At 40.0% G+C, this 20041-nt stretch overlaps 1 protein-coding gene across 3 annotated transcripts in view; it reads right to left on the bottom strand.

The window, feature by feature from the left end:
• Xiap (X-linked inhibitor of apoptosis, E3 ubiquitin protein ligase) overlaps positions 1-20041 on the bottom strand; it is a 42252-nt gene that overhangs the window by 8642 nt on the left and 13569 nt on the right. For all 3 annotated transcript variants that reach the window (XM_013018047.1, XM_013018046.1, XM_013018045.1), the window contains 4 exons: positions 12509-13411; positions 11661-11760; positions 8384-8462; positions 7665-7707 (listed from right to left, as the gene is read on the bottom strand). In XM_013018047.1, the coding sequence (XP_012873501.1) occupies positions 7665-7707; positions 8384-8462; positions 11661-11760; positions 12509-13379 (1093 nt within the window). In that variant the 5' untranslated portion in view covers positions 13380-13411. The remainder of the gene's footprint in view (positions 1-7664; positions 7708-8383; positions 8463-11660; positions 11761-12508; positions 13412-20041) is intronic.

Raw genomic sequence — 20041 nt, forward strand, 5'->3', positions numbered from 1 at the left:
AAGGACAGCACTTAGGCCTAGAGTTCAGACCCATGACCACCACCACCAACAACAAAAAAACCAAAAAAAAAAGAAACAAAACAAAAATGTTTAAGCAGCAGGCAAAAATAAATAGATAAATCCAAAATGCATGGGGCTGGGAAGTTGGCTCAGTGGTACAGTGCTTGCCTCACATGCATGAAGCCCTGGGTTCAATTCCTCAGCACCACATAAGCAGAAAAAAGCTGGAAGTGGTGCTGTGGCTCCAGTGGTAGGGTGCTAGCCTTGAGCTGAAGAACTGAGGGACAGCACGCAGGCCCAGAGTTCAGCCCCCATGACCAACAAAAAAAAAATGTACTACCAAACTTAAACCTGCTTTGCAATACTTTTTGCGGACATTTTTGTCACTGAATGATACCTTCTGGAATCTTGTAATTCACTGTAAATGTTGTATACATTTTATGGCACCATGGCTTATTGAAGATTAGGGTTTAGGGGCTGGGAAGGTGGCTCAGTGGTAGAGCACTTGCCTTGCATGCTCGAGGCCCTGGGTTCGTTTCCTCAGCACCACATAAGAAAAAAGCCGGAAGTGGCGCTGTGGCTCAAGTGTAGAGTGCTAGCCTTGAGCTGAAGAGCTGAGGGACAGTGCCCAGGCCCAGAGTTCAGGCCCCACGACAGGACCCAAAAAAAAAAAAAAAGATTAGGGTTTAGCTGGGTGCTGGTGGCTCACACCTGTAATCCTAGCTACTCAGGAGGCTGAGATCTAAGGATCACTGTTTGAAGCCAACCTAGGCAGAAAGTTCCAGCCAAAAAGTTCATGGGTGTCTTATCTCCAACAGACTACTAAGAAAAAGTGGGACATAGTGCTGTGGCTCAAGTGATAGAGTGCTAGCCTTGAACACAGAGAGGCTCATGGACAGTGCCTAGCCCTGAATTCAGCTCTAGAACCAGAAAAAATAAAGAATAAAGTCAGTCACCGGTGGCTCATGCCTATAATCCTAGCTACTCAGGAAGCTGAGATTATGAATAACATGGTTCAAAGACAGCCCTGGCAGGAGAGTCCGTGAGACTCTTTATTCCCAGTTAACCATCACAAAATCAAAAGTAGTGCTGTGGCTCAAAGTGGTAGAGCACCTCAAGCAAAAGAGCTCTCAAACAGAGCTCAGAGCCCCACATCTGACCAAAAATAAGTAACTAAATGCTTCAAAACTCTGGTTTTTCAAATTAACTGTGCTCATTAACAATTAACCAAAAATACTTAAAACATTACATTTTAAGTAGTTGCTATAAAGTCAAACACAAGGATTTTCATTAAAAGCAATTGAGAAATCAGGGGAAGTCCCAGTCTGTGATCTGGAACGTATAAGTTTCTCTTTTTTTGCCAGTTGTGGGGCCTGAACTCTGGGCCTGGGTACTGTCCTTCAGCTTTTCAGCTCAACGCTAGAGCTCTACCACTTGAGCTACAGCGCCACTTCCAGCTTTTTGCTTATGTGGTGCTGAGGAATTGAACCCAGGGCCTCATGCATGCAAGGCAAGCACTCTACCACTGAGCCACCTTCCCAGCCCTATATGAGTTTCTTAACATTCAGCTAGTTTCTGCACCTGAAGCTCTTGGGATAGGTAATGCATAAAAGTTAACACAGCTGGGTGCCGGTGATTCACGTCTGTAATCCTAGCCACTCAGGAGGATGAGATCTGAGGACTGCAGTTCAAACATAGCCCCAGCAGGAAAGTCCATTAGGGTCTCTAATAAACTGCCAGAAAAACAGAAGTGGCACTGTGACTCAAGTGGTAGAATGCTCGCCCAGAGTTCAAGCCCAACAACTGACAAAAAAAAAAAAGTTAATGCAGCCAGGTGCTGGTGGCTCATACCTATAATCCTAGCTACTAAGGATGCTGAGATCTGAGGATCATGGTTCAAAGCCAGCCCAGGCAGGAAAGTCCATGAGACTCTTATCTCCAATAAACCACCAGAAAACCGGAAGAGGCGCTGTGGTTCAAGTGGTAGAGCACTCGCCTTGAGCTGAAGAGCTGAGGGACAGTGCCCAGGCCCAGAGTTCAATCCCCATGACTGATCAAAAAAAAAAGTTAATATAACCTCACTTTTCTTTGTTAATTTTTTTTTGGTATGTATGCTGGTACTAGGAATTGAACTCAGGGCTTGGGTGATGTCCTGAAATATTTTTGCTCAAGGCTGGCATACTACCACTTGAGTCATACATAGCTCCATTTAGAGATAATCTCACACTTTCTGCTCAGGCTGGCTTTAAACCATGATTCTCAGATCTCATCCGCCAGAAAAACTAGGAGGGTAAGCCACTGGTGCCAGGCTGCATGCTCATTTTTATGACACTCTAAGTAGGAATATAGAATGTATGCTTACAAAGGAGACTTGGATTCTGACTCATCAATTCCATTCTTGGGTATTAAAAATGAGTGCCTATCTCTCTGTTAGATATGCACAAGAACACTTGTGCAATATTATTCATAAGAGCTCAAAATTGAAAACAACTCAAATGCCTATCATTAGATGAGTGGAAGAATGAACTGGGGTACATTTAAATAGTAAATAGAAGCCAGGTGCCAGTGGCTCATGCCTGTAATCCTAGCTACCCAGAAGGCTGAAAGGGGTTGGGAAGGTGGCTCAGTGGTAGAGTGCTTGCCTTGCATGCATCAAGCCCTAAGTTCGATTCCTCAGCACCACATAAGCAGAAAAAGCCAGAAGTGGTGCTATGGCTCAAGTGGTAGAGCACTAGCCTTGAGCTAAAGGGCTGAGGGACAGCATCCAGACCCAGAATTCAGGCCCCATGACCAGCAAAAAAAAAGGGGGGCTGGGAAGGTGGCTCAGTGGTAGAGCGCTTGCCTTGCATGCATGAGGCCCTGGGTTCGATTCCTCAGCACCTCATAAGCAAAAAGAAAAAAGCCGGAAGTGATGCTGTGGCTCAAGTGGGAGACCGCTAGCCTTGAGCTGAAGAGCTGAGGGACAGTGCCCAGGCCCAGAGTTCAGGCCCCACGACCGGACCCCCCCCCCAAAAAAAGAAGAAGGCTGAGATCTGAGGATCGTGGTTCAAAGCTAACCCGGGCAGGAAAGTCCATGAGACTCTTATCTCCAATTAACCACCAGAAAATTGTAATCAGAAGTGGCACTGTGGCTCAAGTGATAGAGCGCGCCCCTTAAGCTAAAGAGTTAAAGGAACAGAACCCAGGCTCAGAGTTCAAGCCCCACAACAGCAACAAAAAAAAAAGTAAATAGAAAACAAAGAGGAAAGAAAAACAAACAAAAAAAAAACACTAACACCAAAAAACATGGATAAACCTAATGGGTAAAAGAAGTAAAATATAACGATAAACCAGACACAAGAGAGTACGTACTACTTATATATGATTTCATATATAAGTTCAAAGCAAATCTGCAGAAAGGGGTACTGAATAAAAGGGGGGGCTAATAAAGCTCTCAGGGTAGGAGAAATATTCTAGATCCTGATGTGATGAAGGTTATGTAGGTGTATTTACATGTTAAAATTCATCAAATTGAAAACAACTATATTATTTTTTTTGGAGTGCTGGAGAATGAAATCAAGGCCTCATGCATGCTAGGCAAGCCCTCAACCCCAACCAACATCCCCCCCACCCCGGGGTAATTTTGTGTGTGTGTGTTGTGTGTGTGTGTGCGCGCGCGTGCGTGCGCGCGCACACGTGCGTGGGGGGGGGAAGTAACAGGTATGAACTCAGGGTCTTACAGTTGCTAAGCAGGTGTTGTACTGTAATGTAATGCTTGTAGACATCAGTAATATTTTCTAAGAGACAAGTAAAGAAGATGTAGAGATTTGATTATAGGGAATAAAAACATATGATTTGTGTTTGACAAAGAAAAATTCTATAGGGAGGTTATAATGCAGACAAAAACACCAGTTCCCACATGCCTACAATAATCCTATGAAAAACAAGGGCCTGAATGGGTATAGCAACAGTGGGAAGGTGGTGAATTCTAGACAATATTAAAAAGATGGAATCCATCAGACCTGGTGGTTAATTAAATGTAGATGTATTATGGAGAACAAAGAGCTTAGAATGACTCAAGTTACTAGGTGACTTTGTGAACCTTGATGCTATTAAACTAACGTAGGAGGAAAAAGGCCAGGAACTGATTTGGTCTGAGTGGCTGGGTGGGTTTTATAGATGCTAAATTTAAGTGGCTTTTAGGATTACTAGGTGGAGTTATGCCAAGGGCAGATCTAGTCAGATACTCCCACCACTGACTTGCTTGTTTTTGACATCTGTTTTGCTAGCTCCTTTACTTCTGCTTACCTGATTAGATGTCCCCAACCATTCCCTCACTGAGGCCTTTTCAAATTATGTCTCCATAGACTTTATTTAGTTTTATTTAGTTACATAGTCTTTTTCACTTCAGTTATTTTCAGTCTTCATTTTAGTTATTTTTCAGATAGTGTTTTTTTGCCTGGAGCCAGCCCTGGAAGGAAATACTATCTATGCATCTCTCATAGTTTCCATGACTGGAGTATAGGATCTCACCCAGCTGGTTGGCTGAGATAAAGGAGGGCCCAGAGCTCTAGAGAGCAATCCTTCTGGTAGCCAGTAGCTAGGAGGATCAGGTTTTAATATCTTTGTACTTAGATATCCAGTAGGTATCTCAAATTTAAATTGCTAAAAACCACGAGAATATACAAGTTGATATGAACATGAAAAAAGAATAAAATGGACTTTTGCTTGACAATATATACAAAATTTATTTCAAAGTGGCTCAAAGACCTGAATGTAAATGGCTCAATTGGTAAAGCAATAGCCTTGAGTGGTAAAGCCAAACAAAAGCTCAAGACCCCAGCTGGTGCTGGTGGCTAATCCTAGCTACTCAGCAGGCTGAGATCTGAGGTCTGGGCTTTGAAGCCAGCCCTGGCAGGAAAGTCCATGAGACTCTTCTCTCCAATAAAGTACTCAAACGAAAAGCCAGAAGTGATGCTCAAAGTGGTAGAGCACTAGCCTTGAACAGAAAAGCTCAGAGACAGAGCCCAGGCCCTGAGTTCAAGCCCCACAACTGACTCTCTGACTCTCTCTCTCTCTTTCTCTGTCTCTTCTCTCTCTGTCTGTCTGTCTCTGTCTCTCTGTCTCTCTCTGTCTGTCTGTCTGTCTGTCTGTCTGTCTGTCTCTCTCTCTCTCTCTCTCACTCACACACACACACACAGAATGCTTAGAGGCCCCAAGTTTAAACCTCAGTACTGTACTCGGCCTGTAATGCTAGTTATTCCTTAGGCTGGGATCTGAGGATTGTAATTCAAATCCAGCTCAAGCAGGAAAGTCCATGAGACTTTTATTCCAATTAATAACAGAAAAAAAGCTGGAGCTGGGACTCAAGTGGTAGAGCACTAGCCTTAAGCATAAGAAGTTCAGAGAACACCCAGGCATTGAGCTCAAGCCCCAGAACGAAAAACAAAACAAAACAAAATAAAAAAACCAGCAAAAAGCACAATCCAGTATATTCTTTGTTTAACACACTATGCTTCTCTGACTACTTTATGTTTGTTTATATGGCTCCCTCATTTTCTGCTTTTAAAGATTCCTATGGAGCCAGGCACCAGTGGCTCATGCATGTAATCCCAGCTACTCAGGAGGCTGAGATTTGAGGATCACGGTTCAAAGCTAGCCCAAGAAGGAAAGTTCATGAGATTCTTTTTTTTATAATTGTTATTAGTATTTTATTATATAGTGATAGCCATTATTTTTTAGACATTTAAGGCAATATTTTCTTATGTTAAAGATTATAAGCTTGTTTTTGAGGATAAATATGACAGATTTGATAATCTTATTAAAATCCCTTTTGCTTTGTTTATCTTCAATTAACCACCAGAAAACCAGAAGTGGCTCTGTAGCTCAAGTGGTAGAGCACTCACTGTGAGCTGAAGAACTGAGGGACAGCACCGAGGCCCAGAGTTCAAGCCCACGACCAACAAAAAAAAAAGATTTCTATGGGACTGGGGATGTGGCTCAGGTGGTAGAGTGCTTGCATATTGAGGTCAAGGCCCTGAGTTCAAACCCTAGTAAAGCCAAAAAATAAAAAAGATTGGGGCTGGGAAGGTGGCTCCGTTGTAAAGCGCTTGCCTTGCATGCATGAGGCCCTGGGTTCAATTCCTCAGCACCACATAAGCAGAAAAAAGCCGGAAGTGGTGCTGTGGCTCAAGTGGTAGAGTGCTAGCCTTGAGCTGAAGAGCTGAGGGACAGTGCCCAGGCCCAGAGTTCAGGCCCCATGATCGACAAAAATAAAAAAATTAAAAATTAAAAAAAATAAAAAGATGTCTATTATGAATGATATAGATCTCTCTACCTCTCCATGAGGCAATAAATGGTAAACAAACCAAACTTCACCTCTTTGTAAGGTAGCTGGGAAAGACACAAGGACAGTATGGGTTCTGAATGATGATGGTGATAGCACATTAGTGGAACACTGGACTCATCACCATGGCTTCCTCAGGGAGCCTCACATATAAAAATACACATCACTCTTACTTTTGTGACTTTAACAGAAGTAGTGATAAGGAAAACTATTTTGGGCCTTTTCTAAACATGGAAAATCTAATTGTCCAAAAGTTATATTGGCATCCTCTTTTAAAGAAATAAACAAAAAACTCTTTTTATTTGTTCACCTTATTACAGTACTGGGGATCGGACCCAGGCCCCAAGCACACTAGGTAACTATTCTCTACCATTTGAGCCTTGTCCTCAGGCCATATAAACTTTTTTAGACACAGAAGTCCATTTTGTTGCCCAGTCTGCTGTTTAAGTCCTAGACTCAAGTGATCTTGTTGCCTGTGCCTCCTTGAGTAGCTAGGGACTAGAAGTGTGAGCCACTGCACACAACTTGTACTTTTTTTTCTGAGATAGGGTCTAGCTGGTCTAGCTTTATGGCCCAGTTTGGATTCAAACTCACTTTGTAGCCCAATAAGACCTTGAACTTGCAATCCACTTGCTTTAGCTTCCTAAATACAAAGATTACAGGTGTGTACCATCACACCTGATTTTATACTATTTTATTTTCAATTGTTTTCAGTTTACTAACACTTTATTTTGCCAATCCTGGAGCTTGAATTCTGGGCCTGAGCACTGTCACTGAGCTTTTGTGCTTAAGGCTAGCACTCTACCACTTGAGCCACAGCTCCATTTCTGGCTTTTTGTGGTTAATTGGAGATAAGAGCCTCAGAGGGCTGGGAAGGTGGTCAGTGTCAGAGTGCTTGCCTGCATAAGTCCCTGGGTTTGATTCCTCAGCACCACATAAGCAGAAAAAGCAGGAAGTGATGTTGTGGCTCAAGTGGTAGAGCACTAGCCTTCAGCTGAAGAGCTGAGGGACAGCACCCAGGCCAAGTTCAGGACCCACAACCAACAAAAAATAAGCACCAGAAACTTTCCTGTGGGGGCTGGCTTCAAATTATAATCCTCAGATCTCAGCCTCCAGAGAAGCTAGGATTATAGGCATGAGCCAACTGCCACCTGGATGTACTAACACTCTTAATATAGAAATATCTGACTTAAAACTATGAAGCATTTCATTAAATTCTTAAATTTATAGCAGTAAGTAACCAACATATTATGCTTCTTATTCTGTCACCCCATAAGTAACAACTATAATAAATTGGTAGCAAAATTAAAATTGTATTTATTTTAATAAGCACATTTACCGATTCTTTGAGTTAGTGATGGTGTTTTTTCAGCAGTTCTTACCTAAAATAGAAATGTGAATCATAAGAATTCTTTTTGATAGAAGTAATTACTTCAATATGAAAATTTACATTAATCATAAATTTGACATAAACTGGCTTTATTCTGATTTAAACCATGAATATTCACAAGAGGTACTGCCTGAAGGAACAGAAGGAAATGAGGACTATCTAATCCAATCTTATCAAAAGCTGAGTCTTGAAATCTAATAACTATGTAGAGATAAAGAATGGCAAAGCCTTGGTGGCAAACTTCAGTTTCCTATTCTAGTGCTTTCCACATTTTTACCAATGCATTGGCAACCTCAGTTCATCCTATCCATTTAGATAAATTTGTGAGATTTTTAAATATTGTCTGCAAAACAAGCAAAAAGTATTTATGAGAGCAAAGTACATTATACAAAGGTTCAATTTCAGAAAGGTAAGAAGAGACTTTGGTGATTTAGTTTTTCAAACCTATTTCTATCTATAAGTGATACTATAGATATATTCACTTATCCTAATTTCTTTATCACAAATTTCCTTTATGTCAGGAGTTAGAGGTTCTCTTCAAATTTTTCCCTTTAAATCTCACCATAAATTACTAAGTTACAACACTAAACCATAAATTTTATATGAAAAAATAATTACAAAACAAATGTTATGTTTTAAAACATATTATTATACAATATAGGACTTACCAGAGACTCCTCAGTTGAATGGGTTAAATGAATATTGTTTATATATTCTTGTCCCTTCTCTTCCAATAAATATTTACAGCTAAACAATGGAAGATTGAACTTTAGTAGTTGATAAATTAGTAAAGTATTAGCAAAGATATAATCTCCATCACATTAATTCCATTAACTTACTTTTTGTTGCTTCTAAAGGCCTACAATGTAAAATGCTACTGAATTCCCTATCCAACTGTCATTTTAAAGTTAAAAAATGTTCCTACTTATGATAATGTTAATACAGCAAAACATCAACTCTACAATTTTCAACTTTTAAGCAAGAGTTATGAAATTAACATCTTGACATTTTTTTAAATCAAATTTAAACTAGTTAATTATCTTAATAGGTTTTATTTAGAGGATTAACCATTGTACATATAAAATCTTCACTTTCATCTTTTTTAAGGTTAAAGGTAAAAGTACTTTTGAAATGTAACTATGAATTTGTACTATTTTTTTGTCCATTGTAGGGCTTGAACTGTGGGCATGGGTGCTGTCCCTCAACTCTTCAGGTCAAGGCGAGCCCTCTACCACTTGAGCCACAGTGCCACTTCTGGTTTTCTGGTGGTTAAAGGAGATAACAATCTCATGGACTTTCCTGCCCGAGCTGGCTTTGAACCATAATCCTCAGATCTTAGCCTCCTGACTAGCTAAGATTACAGGCATGAGCCACCAATGCCCAGCTGAATCTGTACTATTTTTGAAGGCCAGAAATTCCCATCACTTGTATACCTAATTTATTTTATTTTACAATTTAAGGCCTGGGCCTATGTGCTGACTCTGAGCTTTTTTTCCACTTAAAGCTGGCACTCTACCACTTGAGCCACAGTTCTACTTCTAGCTTTTTGTTGAATAATTGGAAATATAAGCCTAAAGGACTTGTCTGCCAGGGCTCGCTTTGAACCACCATCCTCAGATCTTAGCCTCCTAGGTAAGTAGGATTATAGCCATGAGTCACCAACCAGTGCCTGACTTGGATGCTTTAAACAGGCAAAATGGTAAAGACATTTACAGCACTTGATCCTAAAACGCCACTGACTGTAAGAAGCACAATTCTTTAGGTACCACTTAAAACTGGTGCCAGTTGGATTATGACCCACCAACAGACAGTCCTATATCAGAGATCTTAAAACATGAATATGTGTGTCTTAAAATCAGTGACAGTGGTTCAAAGCCAGCCTGGGCAGGAAAGTCCATGAGACTCTTATCTCCAAATAACCACCAGAAAACTGGAAGTGGAGCTGTGGTAGAGCACTAGCATTGAGCTGAATAGCTGAGGGATAGCACCCAGACCCGACAGAGGACAAAAAAAATGAGTGACAGGCTGGGAATGTGGCATAATGGTAGAGTGCTTGCCTAGCATGCAAGAATTCCTGGGTTTGATTCCTGAGTACTACATAAACAGAAAAAGCCGAATGTGGTGCTATGGCTCAAGTGGTAGAGTGTTATCCTTGAGCAAAAGAAGTTCAGGGACAATGCCCAGGACTGGCAAAAAAAAAAAATCAATGATAGCTGGGTACCAGTAGCTCATGCCTGTAATCCTAGCTATTCAGGAGGCTGAGATCTGAGGATCATGGTTCAAGCCAGCCCAGGCTGAAAAGTCCCCATGAGATTCTTTTTTTTTTTTTAATATTGTGAAAAGTTTATTTGCTTATTTGCATTAACTCCTTTTGTCCACCATCATGAGATATTGACACTTAGTTCTTGTTTGTGATCAGAGAAAAGACATTTTGGAATGGAATGGATTCTACTATTTTATAAAGAAAAAGAAAAGATTAAGGTCTTAAAAACAAATCCAAGTGCAAAATTTTTCAGTAGTCTTCCTATCTCCAGTGTACCCCAGCAAAATATTCACAGATGTTAAGAAACTGGTAACTCCCACGCTGCAATTTACCATAGGTTTTTTTTTAATAATCCCCTAAATCTGTACTTACTAATAAATGTGCAGTATATTCCTGAAAGTATACCACATTTCTACAAAACAAGATAGGCTAAAAAACAATAATGGGCAATGCCTTTCAGAATCTCAAACTTTATGTAACTATTGACTGGACAATTCCTTGAGGAGCTGATCTCTCACCATATCCTAAATTCTAAAGACCAACTCCTAATTAAAAAAAAATATCTGTGTTTTCCCATTCTTTTCTCAAAATTTAACAGATGCACATAGGGTACTGATAGGTCTTTGAATTTTTAACTATAATCATTTTTCTTCACTATAAAATACATTTAATAAAATGTTGACATATTTAACATATTATTGGTATGGAAGATGCAGCTTTAAAGATTATAAAATTTTTCTTATGGTTTCTTTGGAATTTCAATAAATCATCTCTCCAATAAAGAAGGCTAAAGTCATTTCAAATTACCTAAAATCCTGGAAAATAAAATGTTAAACTACTAGTCACTAAAAAATTCATTCTTGACACATTCATTAGGACAAATTAAAAAACATTTAGCTGTTCCTTAATACAACATGATAGTGTATAATAACTGTTACACATTATTATCTCCAATTAACCATCAGAAAACTGGAAGTGGTGGTGTGGCTCAAAGTGGAAGAGCACTAGCCTTGAGCAAAAGGAACTCAGGGATAGGAATAAGGCCCCGAGTTCAAGCCCCACAACTGACCAAAAAAAAAAAAAAAGACATAATGGCTTTTTAAGGATTCTTCTTGGTACTCTGGGTCTCCCATATTCATTAAGAAAAAGCCATATGTATGCACGTATGTATGTATGTATGTATGTATTGTTGGTCATAGGGATTGAACTCTGGGCTTGGGCACTGTCCCTGAGCTTTTCAGCTCAAGGCGAGCACTCAACCACTTGAGCCACAGCACCATTTCTGGTTTTCTGGTGGTTAATTGGACATACGAGTCTCAGGGATTTTCCTGCCCAGGCTGGCTTTGAACCTCAGTCCTCAAATCTCAGCCTCCTGTGTAGCTAGGATTTCAGGCGTGAGCCACCTGCACCCGGCTCAAGTATGTTTTCTAATTTGATGTTTAGAAATGGAACCATATGAAGAATGCTAGAGATATGCTATATAAGCAGTGAGTGTTTTGGTCACCAGAGAAGGCTTAGGTATCTTTTTTTCCTATAAAGTAGGTGACCCCATTTTTATAAACTTAGTGTGAATTTCAAGACATAGTGAAGGCAAAAATAGTTGAGGTGAAAAATAATTCAAGTCTTTCCACTGCATACTCTCCAACTTGCTGGTTTACTGAATGAACAATTAAATATCTTACCCTGGATACCACTTGGCATGTTGTTCCCAAGGGTCTTCACTGGGCTTCCAATCAGTTAGCCCTCCTCCACAGTGAAAGCACTTCACTTTATCACCTTCACCTAAGAAGATAGACAAGAAAAAAATGTATTTGTACATTTAGAAACTTATACAAAATATTCATTCTAACATATAAAAATTAATCTATATCATCTATATCCCATGGCTTAAAGGGCATTTACATCTGAGTGATAGGTATACTCATGCATGAGGCCCTGGGTTCGATTCCTCGGTACTACATAAGCAGAAAAAGCCAAAGTGGCGCTGTGGCTCAAGTGGCAGAGTGCTAGCCTTGAGCTGAAGTGCTGAGGGACAGTGCCCAGGCCCAGAGTTCAAGCTCAATGACTGACAAAAAAAAATTTGTGCTGGTTTTGGGCCTTGAACTCGGGGCCTGTAAACATTCTCTGATGTTCTTTGGCTTAAGGCTGAGCCACAGCGCCACTTTCTGTTTTCTGGTTATTAACTGGAGATAGGAGTCTCAGGGACTTTCCTTCCTGGGTTGGCTTTGAACTGCAATCCTCAGATCTCAGTCTCCTGAGTAGCTAGGATTATAGGTGTGAGCTACCGGTGCCCAGCCTGGCTAATTTTTACATTCTTTCTCATAGATCTTATTTCACTCATCAAAACTGCAGTTATTTTATCAAGCTCTGAAACTTCAAAACAGGTTATTTTTGAAATTATTCTGAGACTAATACTGATAAAGATTTTATGTCCGCTTATACCTATTTACCAGCTCAGGGGGTTAAAGACATTTATTTGCTTTTTAGGGGGCCTAGGATAGCTGGCAAGTTATTTATTGGTTCAGGTTACCTAAAGCATAAAATCCAGCACTTGCAAGTTGCTCCTTGTTAACTGAGTATATCCACGTTCCAAAAGTAATGATCCGTGCTTCATAATCGGCCATGGCTGGATTTCTTGGAAGATGTGTTGAATTGGGGTAATTTCTATCAGAACTTACATCAGACTCACTTCGAACATTAACGTTGCGGCCCAAAACAAAGAAGCAATTAGGAAAGTGCCGTCTGTGCTCTGACCAGGCACGGTCACAGGGTTCCCAATTTTTCAGTTTTCCACCACAACAAAAACACTGCACTTGGTCATCTATACCTGTGTAGTAGAGTCCAGCACTGGCTAACTCTCTGGGGGTTAAGTGGGCATAGTCTGGCCAATTGTGGAATGATTTTAATCGGGCTTCTTCACTACACATGGAAGGGTTCCTTGGGTATATAGTGTCTGAAATATCTACAACCTGCCCAGTTCTCAGAAGATAGTCTGCATGAGTTTCAGGAGGCCTGTCTAGAGTGAAATGATTTCTGCTTCCCAGATAGTTTTCAGCTTTGTACTGACCATTTTGGACCCCAGGATTTGAAGATTGTGCTGCACTGCTTTCAAAATAAAAGCCGTTGATAAATCTGCAATTTGGGGATACCTTCCTATGTCTTCCAACTGCTGAGTCTCCATACTGCCATCTATCTACTGCTGCATGACAACTAAAGCACTGCACAGTATCTCCTTCACCAGTATAAAGAAAACCTGCCCGTGCTAATGTTGATGCTGCCACAGGACTACTGCTTGGAAAATTTGCAAAAGTTTTTAATCTATTAAATTCTTCTACAAATTCTTCATCCTTATTGATGTCTGCAGGTATACAAGTTTTAGATCCTTCACAATTATTAGTCATCTTCTCTTGAAAACAGGACTTGTCCACTTTTCCTAAAAAAAAGAACATTACATTAGGAAACACAAAATGTGAAACATGAGTAACATACTTTTGATATTGGGAGCTCATAACATATCCAATAATGACATACAATAACCATACAATTGCTAAAATACATTCTACTTCTAAATACTAGTGTTCTTTCCTCCCCCCTAAATACTAGTGTTCTATATTACCATATTATTCAAGTCTTAAAAGTAAAATCTGGCATTTTTATTGTTTCTCTTTCTTTTTTCTGCCACTTCTGGGCTTGAACTTAGGGTCTGGGTCTGTGATCTTTTTTTGCTTAAGGCTGCCACTCTACCATTTAAGCCACAGCACCACTTCTGGTTTCTTCTGTCTATGTGGTCCTGAGGAATTGAACCCAGGGCTTCATGCATGCAAGACAAGCATTCTACCACTAAGCCACATTCTCGGCCCCTCTCTTTCTTTTTGATTTTAGGAATTAAACCTACTGCCTCAAAAATGCTAAATACAAGCTCTACTACAGAGCTACATACATTTTTTGTCTCTTAAAAATTTATTTTTGCAAACTGGGCCCCAGTATCTCAAGACTGTAAGCCTAGCTCCTCAGGAAGCTGAGAACTGAGGACTGCGGTTCAAAGCCAGCCTGGGCAGGAAAGTCCGTAAGACTCTTTATCTCCAATTAACCACCAGAAAACCAGAAGTGGTGCTGTGGCTCAAGGGGTAGAGTGCTCACCTTGAGCTGAAGAACTGAGGGACAGCACCCAGGCCCAGAGTTCAAGCCCCATGACTGACAAAAAAATTTTAAAAACAATTTTGTATACTAGTCAAGTGCCCTAAGATTGAGCCATATCCTAACCTTCTGTTTTCTCTTGCAAGGAAAATAATATTTGAACAAGTACAACAGAAATACTAATTTTAAATGCTCATTTAATAGAAACATAAAAACTATGGCAAAGAATGCACTGTATATAATAAACATATAAAGTCTATAATGAAAAGTATGAAAGATCATAAAATAAATGTAATTGTTATAATGGATCATTGTATATTCAAGGTATCAAAGTTCAATTTTTATGATTCAAAGAGAAACAAATATTCAGTGTCAATGAATTAATTTTTAATGTATTTTTACTTTTTGCTTAGCAATAAATATTTAGACTATTGGTCCTAACATATTGTTTAAAATATGATTTTCATAAATAAACAAGGGGCCATATTTTTATAAGTGTAATACACACACACACACACACACACACACACACACAAATACTGCCCTCTAGAGAACAATTCTAAGTATCTGAAGACCTTAATTGCAGTTGCTTCTGGTCAAGGAACAATCTGTTCGAAAGAGAATTTAGCAGCCTCATTAGTGCTGCCAAATTATAGCTGTGTAATGTTTAACCCAGATAAAATACTAAAATCAGTCAGTTAGGTTATGAGAACGATGGTAAGATAATTTATCCCCTAAAGCTACATACTTCTGAAAGTGAAAAATGAGGCTACTAATAATTACAAGGCACAGTCAGGTTTCTCCCAAGCAAATCAGAGCATGTAGTCACTTGCTTAGCAATGAGACAAACCTTGTTCTCCAGAATCTCTCATTCTTTGTTCAGTATATGCTTGTCAAGGGCAAATAGAAGAATGGTTAGCCGGGCATTAGTGGCTTATCCCTATAATCCTAGCTACTCAGGAAGCTGAGATCTGAAGATCGAAGTTCAAAGGCAGCACAGGCAGAAAAATCCATGAGACTCTTATCTTCAATAAACTACTCAGAAAAAGCCAGAAGTACAGCTGTGGCTCAAGTGGTAGAGTGCTAGCCTTGAGCACCAAGAGGCTTAGGGACAGTGCCCCGGCCCTGAATTCAAGCCTCAGGACCCGCAAAAAGAAAAAGACCAAAAAAGAAAGAAAGAAAGAAATGTTGGTAAAGAGGCAGAGCAAGGGCTGGGAAGGTGGCTCAGGGGTAGAGTGCTTGCCTTACATGCATGAGGCCCTGGGCTCGATTCCTTAGCATCACATAAGCTGAAAAAGCTGGAAGTGGCACTATGGCTCAAATGGTAGAGCAGTAGCCTTGAGCTGAAGAGCTGAGGGACAGCGTCCAGGCCCAGAGTTCAGGCCCCACGCCCAACAAAAAAAAAGAAGCAAAACAAGAAGAATCTCAGACTATGAATGGGAATGTAAATTCCTTTGGCCATATAAAGACAGCATGGAGCTTGCCCCCTAAAAACTAGATAGATATACCACACAATCTAGTAATCCCACCACAACATACATATCCAACGGAACTAAAATCAGTAAATTGAAGAGACATTTGTATTTGATATTTATAATATTTTTTGGGGGGGTTTACAGTCGTGGGGCCTGAACTCTTCACCTGGGTGCTATCCCTCACCTCTTCAGCTCAAGGCTAGTGCTCTACCACTTGAGCCACAGCGTCACTTCTGGCTTTCTTTTTTTTTTGGGGGGGGGTCCAGTCGTGGGGCCTGAACTCTGGGCCTGGGTGCTGACCCTCAGCTCCTCAGCTCAAGGCTGGCACTCTACCACTTGAGCCACAGTGCCACTTTTGGCTTTTTTTTTCTTTTTGCTTATGTGGTGCTGAGGAATTGAACCCAGGGCCTCATGCATGCAAGGCAAGTGCTCTGATATTTATAATAGCAGTGTTCACCACAAGCAAGTTATAGAATCAACATAGATATCCCCTGCTAGATGAATGGATAAAGAAAACATGGCATTAGGTACATAACAGAGTATTTATTCCGCTTTAAAACAAATGAGGGTCTGGGAAAAAAGCCGGAAGTGGCATTGTGGCTCAAGTGGTAGAGCGCTAGCCTTGAGCTGAAGAGCTGAGGGACAGCGCCCAGGCCCAGAGTTCAGGCCCCACGACCAGACCAAAAAAATAAAATAAAATAAAATAAAACAAATGAAACTCAGTCACTGGCAGCAACATGGATAGAACTGAAGGATATCATGCTAAATAAAATAAGTCAGGTGCAGAAAGATAAATACCATATGCAGAAGCTAAAAGTTTGATCTCATAGAAGCATAGAAAAGTAGTCACTAGAGCCTGGGAAAGATGTTGTGAGATGGAGAAATGGTGGTCCAAGGCAGCAGGGTACAGCTGGATAGGATAATGTTTTTTGAGACAAGATCACCCTATGTAGCCCAATCTGGCCTCAAATCATAATCTTCATGCCTCAGCCTCTTAAGTACTGGGATTATGGACATGCACCATCATATCATATAGGAATAATATCCTAAAGTCTCATAGCACAGTAGATAACTATAGTTGACCACAACTGAATATTTCAAAAATAGCTAGCAGACAGGATTTTGAAATACAAAGAAAAATTAATGTTTGAGGTAACAGATATGCCAATTACACTGATCTGCTCATTACACATTACATCTGCATAGTGAGATTCTACACTGTACCTCAAAGATATGTATAGGTTCTGTATCGATTAAACAAACAAAAATAAAATCTTAAAAATAAATTCACTTACAAGGCTAAGGTAGAAATCTCTCCAATTCAAGGCCTTAGCTAAAAATAAATGAGGGAAAGAAATTTACAATGACTGTCTATATTTCATTTGTGTGTTGATTGCTTAGAAATAGGGAGAATTCTAAGATGTTTTTGTTAGCATAATGTTTTACAACATACATCTCTCTGATAATAGTCAATACAAGGCTTCTCTGTCACAAGCTGGAAGTGAACTATAGGCTTCTTGGTCTTGTCAAATTATAGTGGTATTGAGATAGCCAGCTAGCTAGATATCTAAGATCAAGATCTTAGTTATACATATATAAAACAGATTTCTAAAATATAGTCTTCATGACTTCATTATTATTTTTCAATGACTGAAAACATTCTGACCATAGTTTCAAAGTCATCTGTTGAATCAGTACAATAAATTCAATGATAAAACCCAAGAACTGGGCTGGGATTGTAGCTTAGTGGCAGAGTGCTTGCCTAGCTTGTATGAAGCTCTGGGTTCAATTCCTCAGTACCACATAAACAGAAAAAGCCAGATGTGGCACTGTGGCTCAAGTAGTAGAATGCTAGCCTTGAGTAAAAGAAACTCAGGGCCAGTGCCCAGACCCTGAGTTCAAGCTCCCAGACTGGAAAAATATAAATAAATCAATAAAGAAAATCAAACCCAAGAATCATAGCTGGGCGTCATGCCTGTAATCCTAGCTACTCTGGAGAGGTTGCAATCTGAGTATTAAGAGCTCAAAGTTAGACCAAGCAGAAAAGTCCATTAGACTCTTATCTCTAAACACCAAAACGCTGGAATTAGAGCTATGGCTAAAGTGGTAGAGCACTAGCTTTGAGTAAAAAGGCTCAGGGACACTACCCAGGCCTGAGTTCAAACCCCAGTACTGGCACACACAAAAAAGTCAGAAAAAGGCTACCTATGATTGTAGAAAACATCCTGTTATCCAACATTTTTTATTCTTTGAATTCAAATAAAATATTTCAAAAATAAAATTAGCATAGGCTTATAAGTAGGACCTGATCATCATTGAAAGTGTTTTCAAGTAAGCATGCACACTCTGGTTACTTCAAAAAACATTCTGTTTAGGGGATGGGGATGTGGCTTAGCAGTAGAGTGCTTGCCTAGCAAACACAAAGTCCTGGATTCAATTCCTCAGCAACACATAAACAGAAAAAGCTGGAAGTGGCCCTGTGGTGCAAGTGGTAGAGTGCTAGCCTTGAGTAAAAAAAAGGCTCAGGGACAGTGCTCAGTCCCTGAGTTCAAGCCCCAGGACTGGTGAAATTAATTAATTAAAATAAAAAATTCTGTTTAATCCAGGCGCCAATGGCTCAGGCCTATAATCTTAGATACTCAGGAGGCTGAGATCTGAGGACTGTGGTTTGAATCCAGCCTGGGCAGGAAAGTGCATGAGACTATCAAAAAGCCAAAAATGGCACTGTGGCTCAAAGTGGTAGAGCATTAGCCTGGAGTACAAAAGCTTAGGGACAGCACCCAGACCCTGAGTTCAAGCCCCAGAACCAGAAACAACAACAAAAAAAAATGGTTTTAACCCAAGATTTGAAGAAACCAAGGAGGGATGATAAGCTAGTAAAACAAAACTTAACGGATGTAGGTGTGAAGTTTTATAAACCAGTTGCAGAAGTAAGGAAAATGGAGAGTTGGCTTGGGATGAAGTCACATGAAGGCAAAAATCCAGATTTGAAACCTTGGGGTTTTAGTTAATTACAAATTCATTATCAGCCAACATTACATGCTTGCTAAAAAACGTACAACTTCAGACAACATTAGTGTCCAGATGTGCAACATCCATATCCAATTCAGCTGCATACTGAATACTATTTCCAGTTCCAAACACATTTTAGAAGGGACATTAACAAAGTTGAATGTCCTTAGAGAGATAACATGATGATGAAAATGATATCATATGAGGAATATTTGGAAGAGCTTGAGATATTTATTCCAAAGGGAGGAAAATTGTGAGGAAAAGGATAGAGAGGATAGAATAACTACCTTAAGGTATCTAAAGTCTGTCAAGTGGAAAAGGAATCCAACTATGTAGCTTAACAGCAGAATTAAGGTCAATCAGCATAATTATAACCAGTATAAAGCAAGAACTTGAAAACAATCAAGAGCAAGACAAAATGAGCCAGTACCATAACTGCTAGGAAATCAGCATGGACTAGTCACTTTTAAGTCTATAATTATCCTGAAGAATTAATATTCAATACAATCTAGAACACATGAAATTACCCTCCTAGAGGTAGCTAAGTTTGATTGCTTGGATAAATTAAAAACAAGTAGATATTTTGTAAGGTTCAAGTAGTCACTTCATTTCAAACCATATTAGACAGAACTCCATTATTCAGGAACAAGAGAATCTATCTGAAGCTTTCAAGAGGAGACTTCATCTGTCATAGTGCTGTTTTAATCCTAGCACTCAGGAGGTTAAGGCAAGAGGATCATGTCTTCAAGGCTAGCCTGTGCTACATGAGCCTCTGTCTTAACACAAACACACACAAAGGAAGGAAGCAGGATGGAGGAATAATAGGGAGGGAAGGAGAGGGAGAGGAAGAGAGAGGGAGAGAGAGGAAGTGGGGACGAGAGGAAGGGAGGGGAAGAGAGAAGGCACACTAACAAATACAGGCATTGTTTACTCCGGGGTTATTTCTATACTGAATTTAAATTCCATTATTTGGAAAAGCAAATGTTTCTTAAGAACGATTTGAAATACAGAGAGAGAGAGAGAGAGAGAGAGAGAGAGAGAGAGAGAGAGAGAGGCGACTAAGAAAACACAACAAAGAGGTTGAAAGTGAAACGTAACTGACAAATGATAAAAACCTGGGGTTGGAAGAAGGTACCAAAGAAATGGATGGGAAAGCACACAATACAGAAAAAATGGGACAGGACTCTTAGAGGAAGGTGATTAAAAAAGGTTCTGGATGTAAAGGTATGAGTGCAATAGAGGATGGTGATATAATTTAAGGCTTCTCTGTATAAGTATATTCAGACTCTGTATTGGGCAAATGGAAAGGTGGGAAAACAGGGAAGGTGTCAAAGAAAACTTGGCCAGGGGCTGGGAAGGTGGCTCAGTGGTAGAGTGCTTGCCTTGCATGCATGAGGCCCTGGGTTCGATTCCTCAGCAGCACATAAGCAGAAAAAGCT

This window comes from Dipodomys ordii, unplaced genomic scaffold, assembly GCF_000151885.1.
Source record: "Dipodomys ordii isolate 6190 unplaced genomic scaffold, Dord_2.0 Scaffold38, whole genome shotgun sequence".
Lineage (NCBI taxonomy): Eukaryota > Metazoa > Chordata > Mammalia > Rodentia > Heteromyidae > Dipodomys > Dipodomys ordii.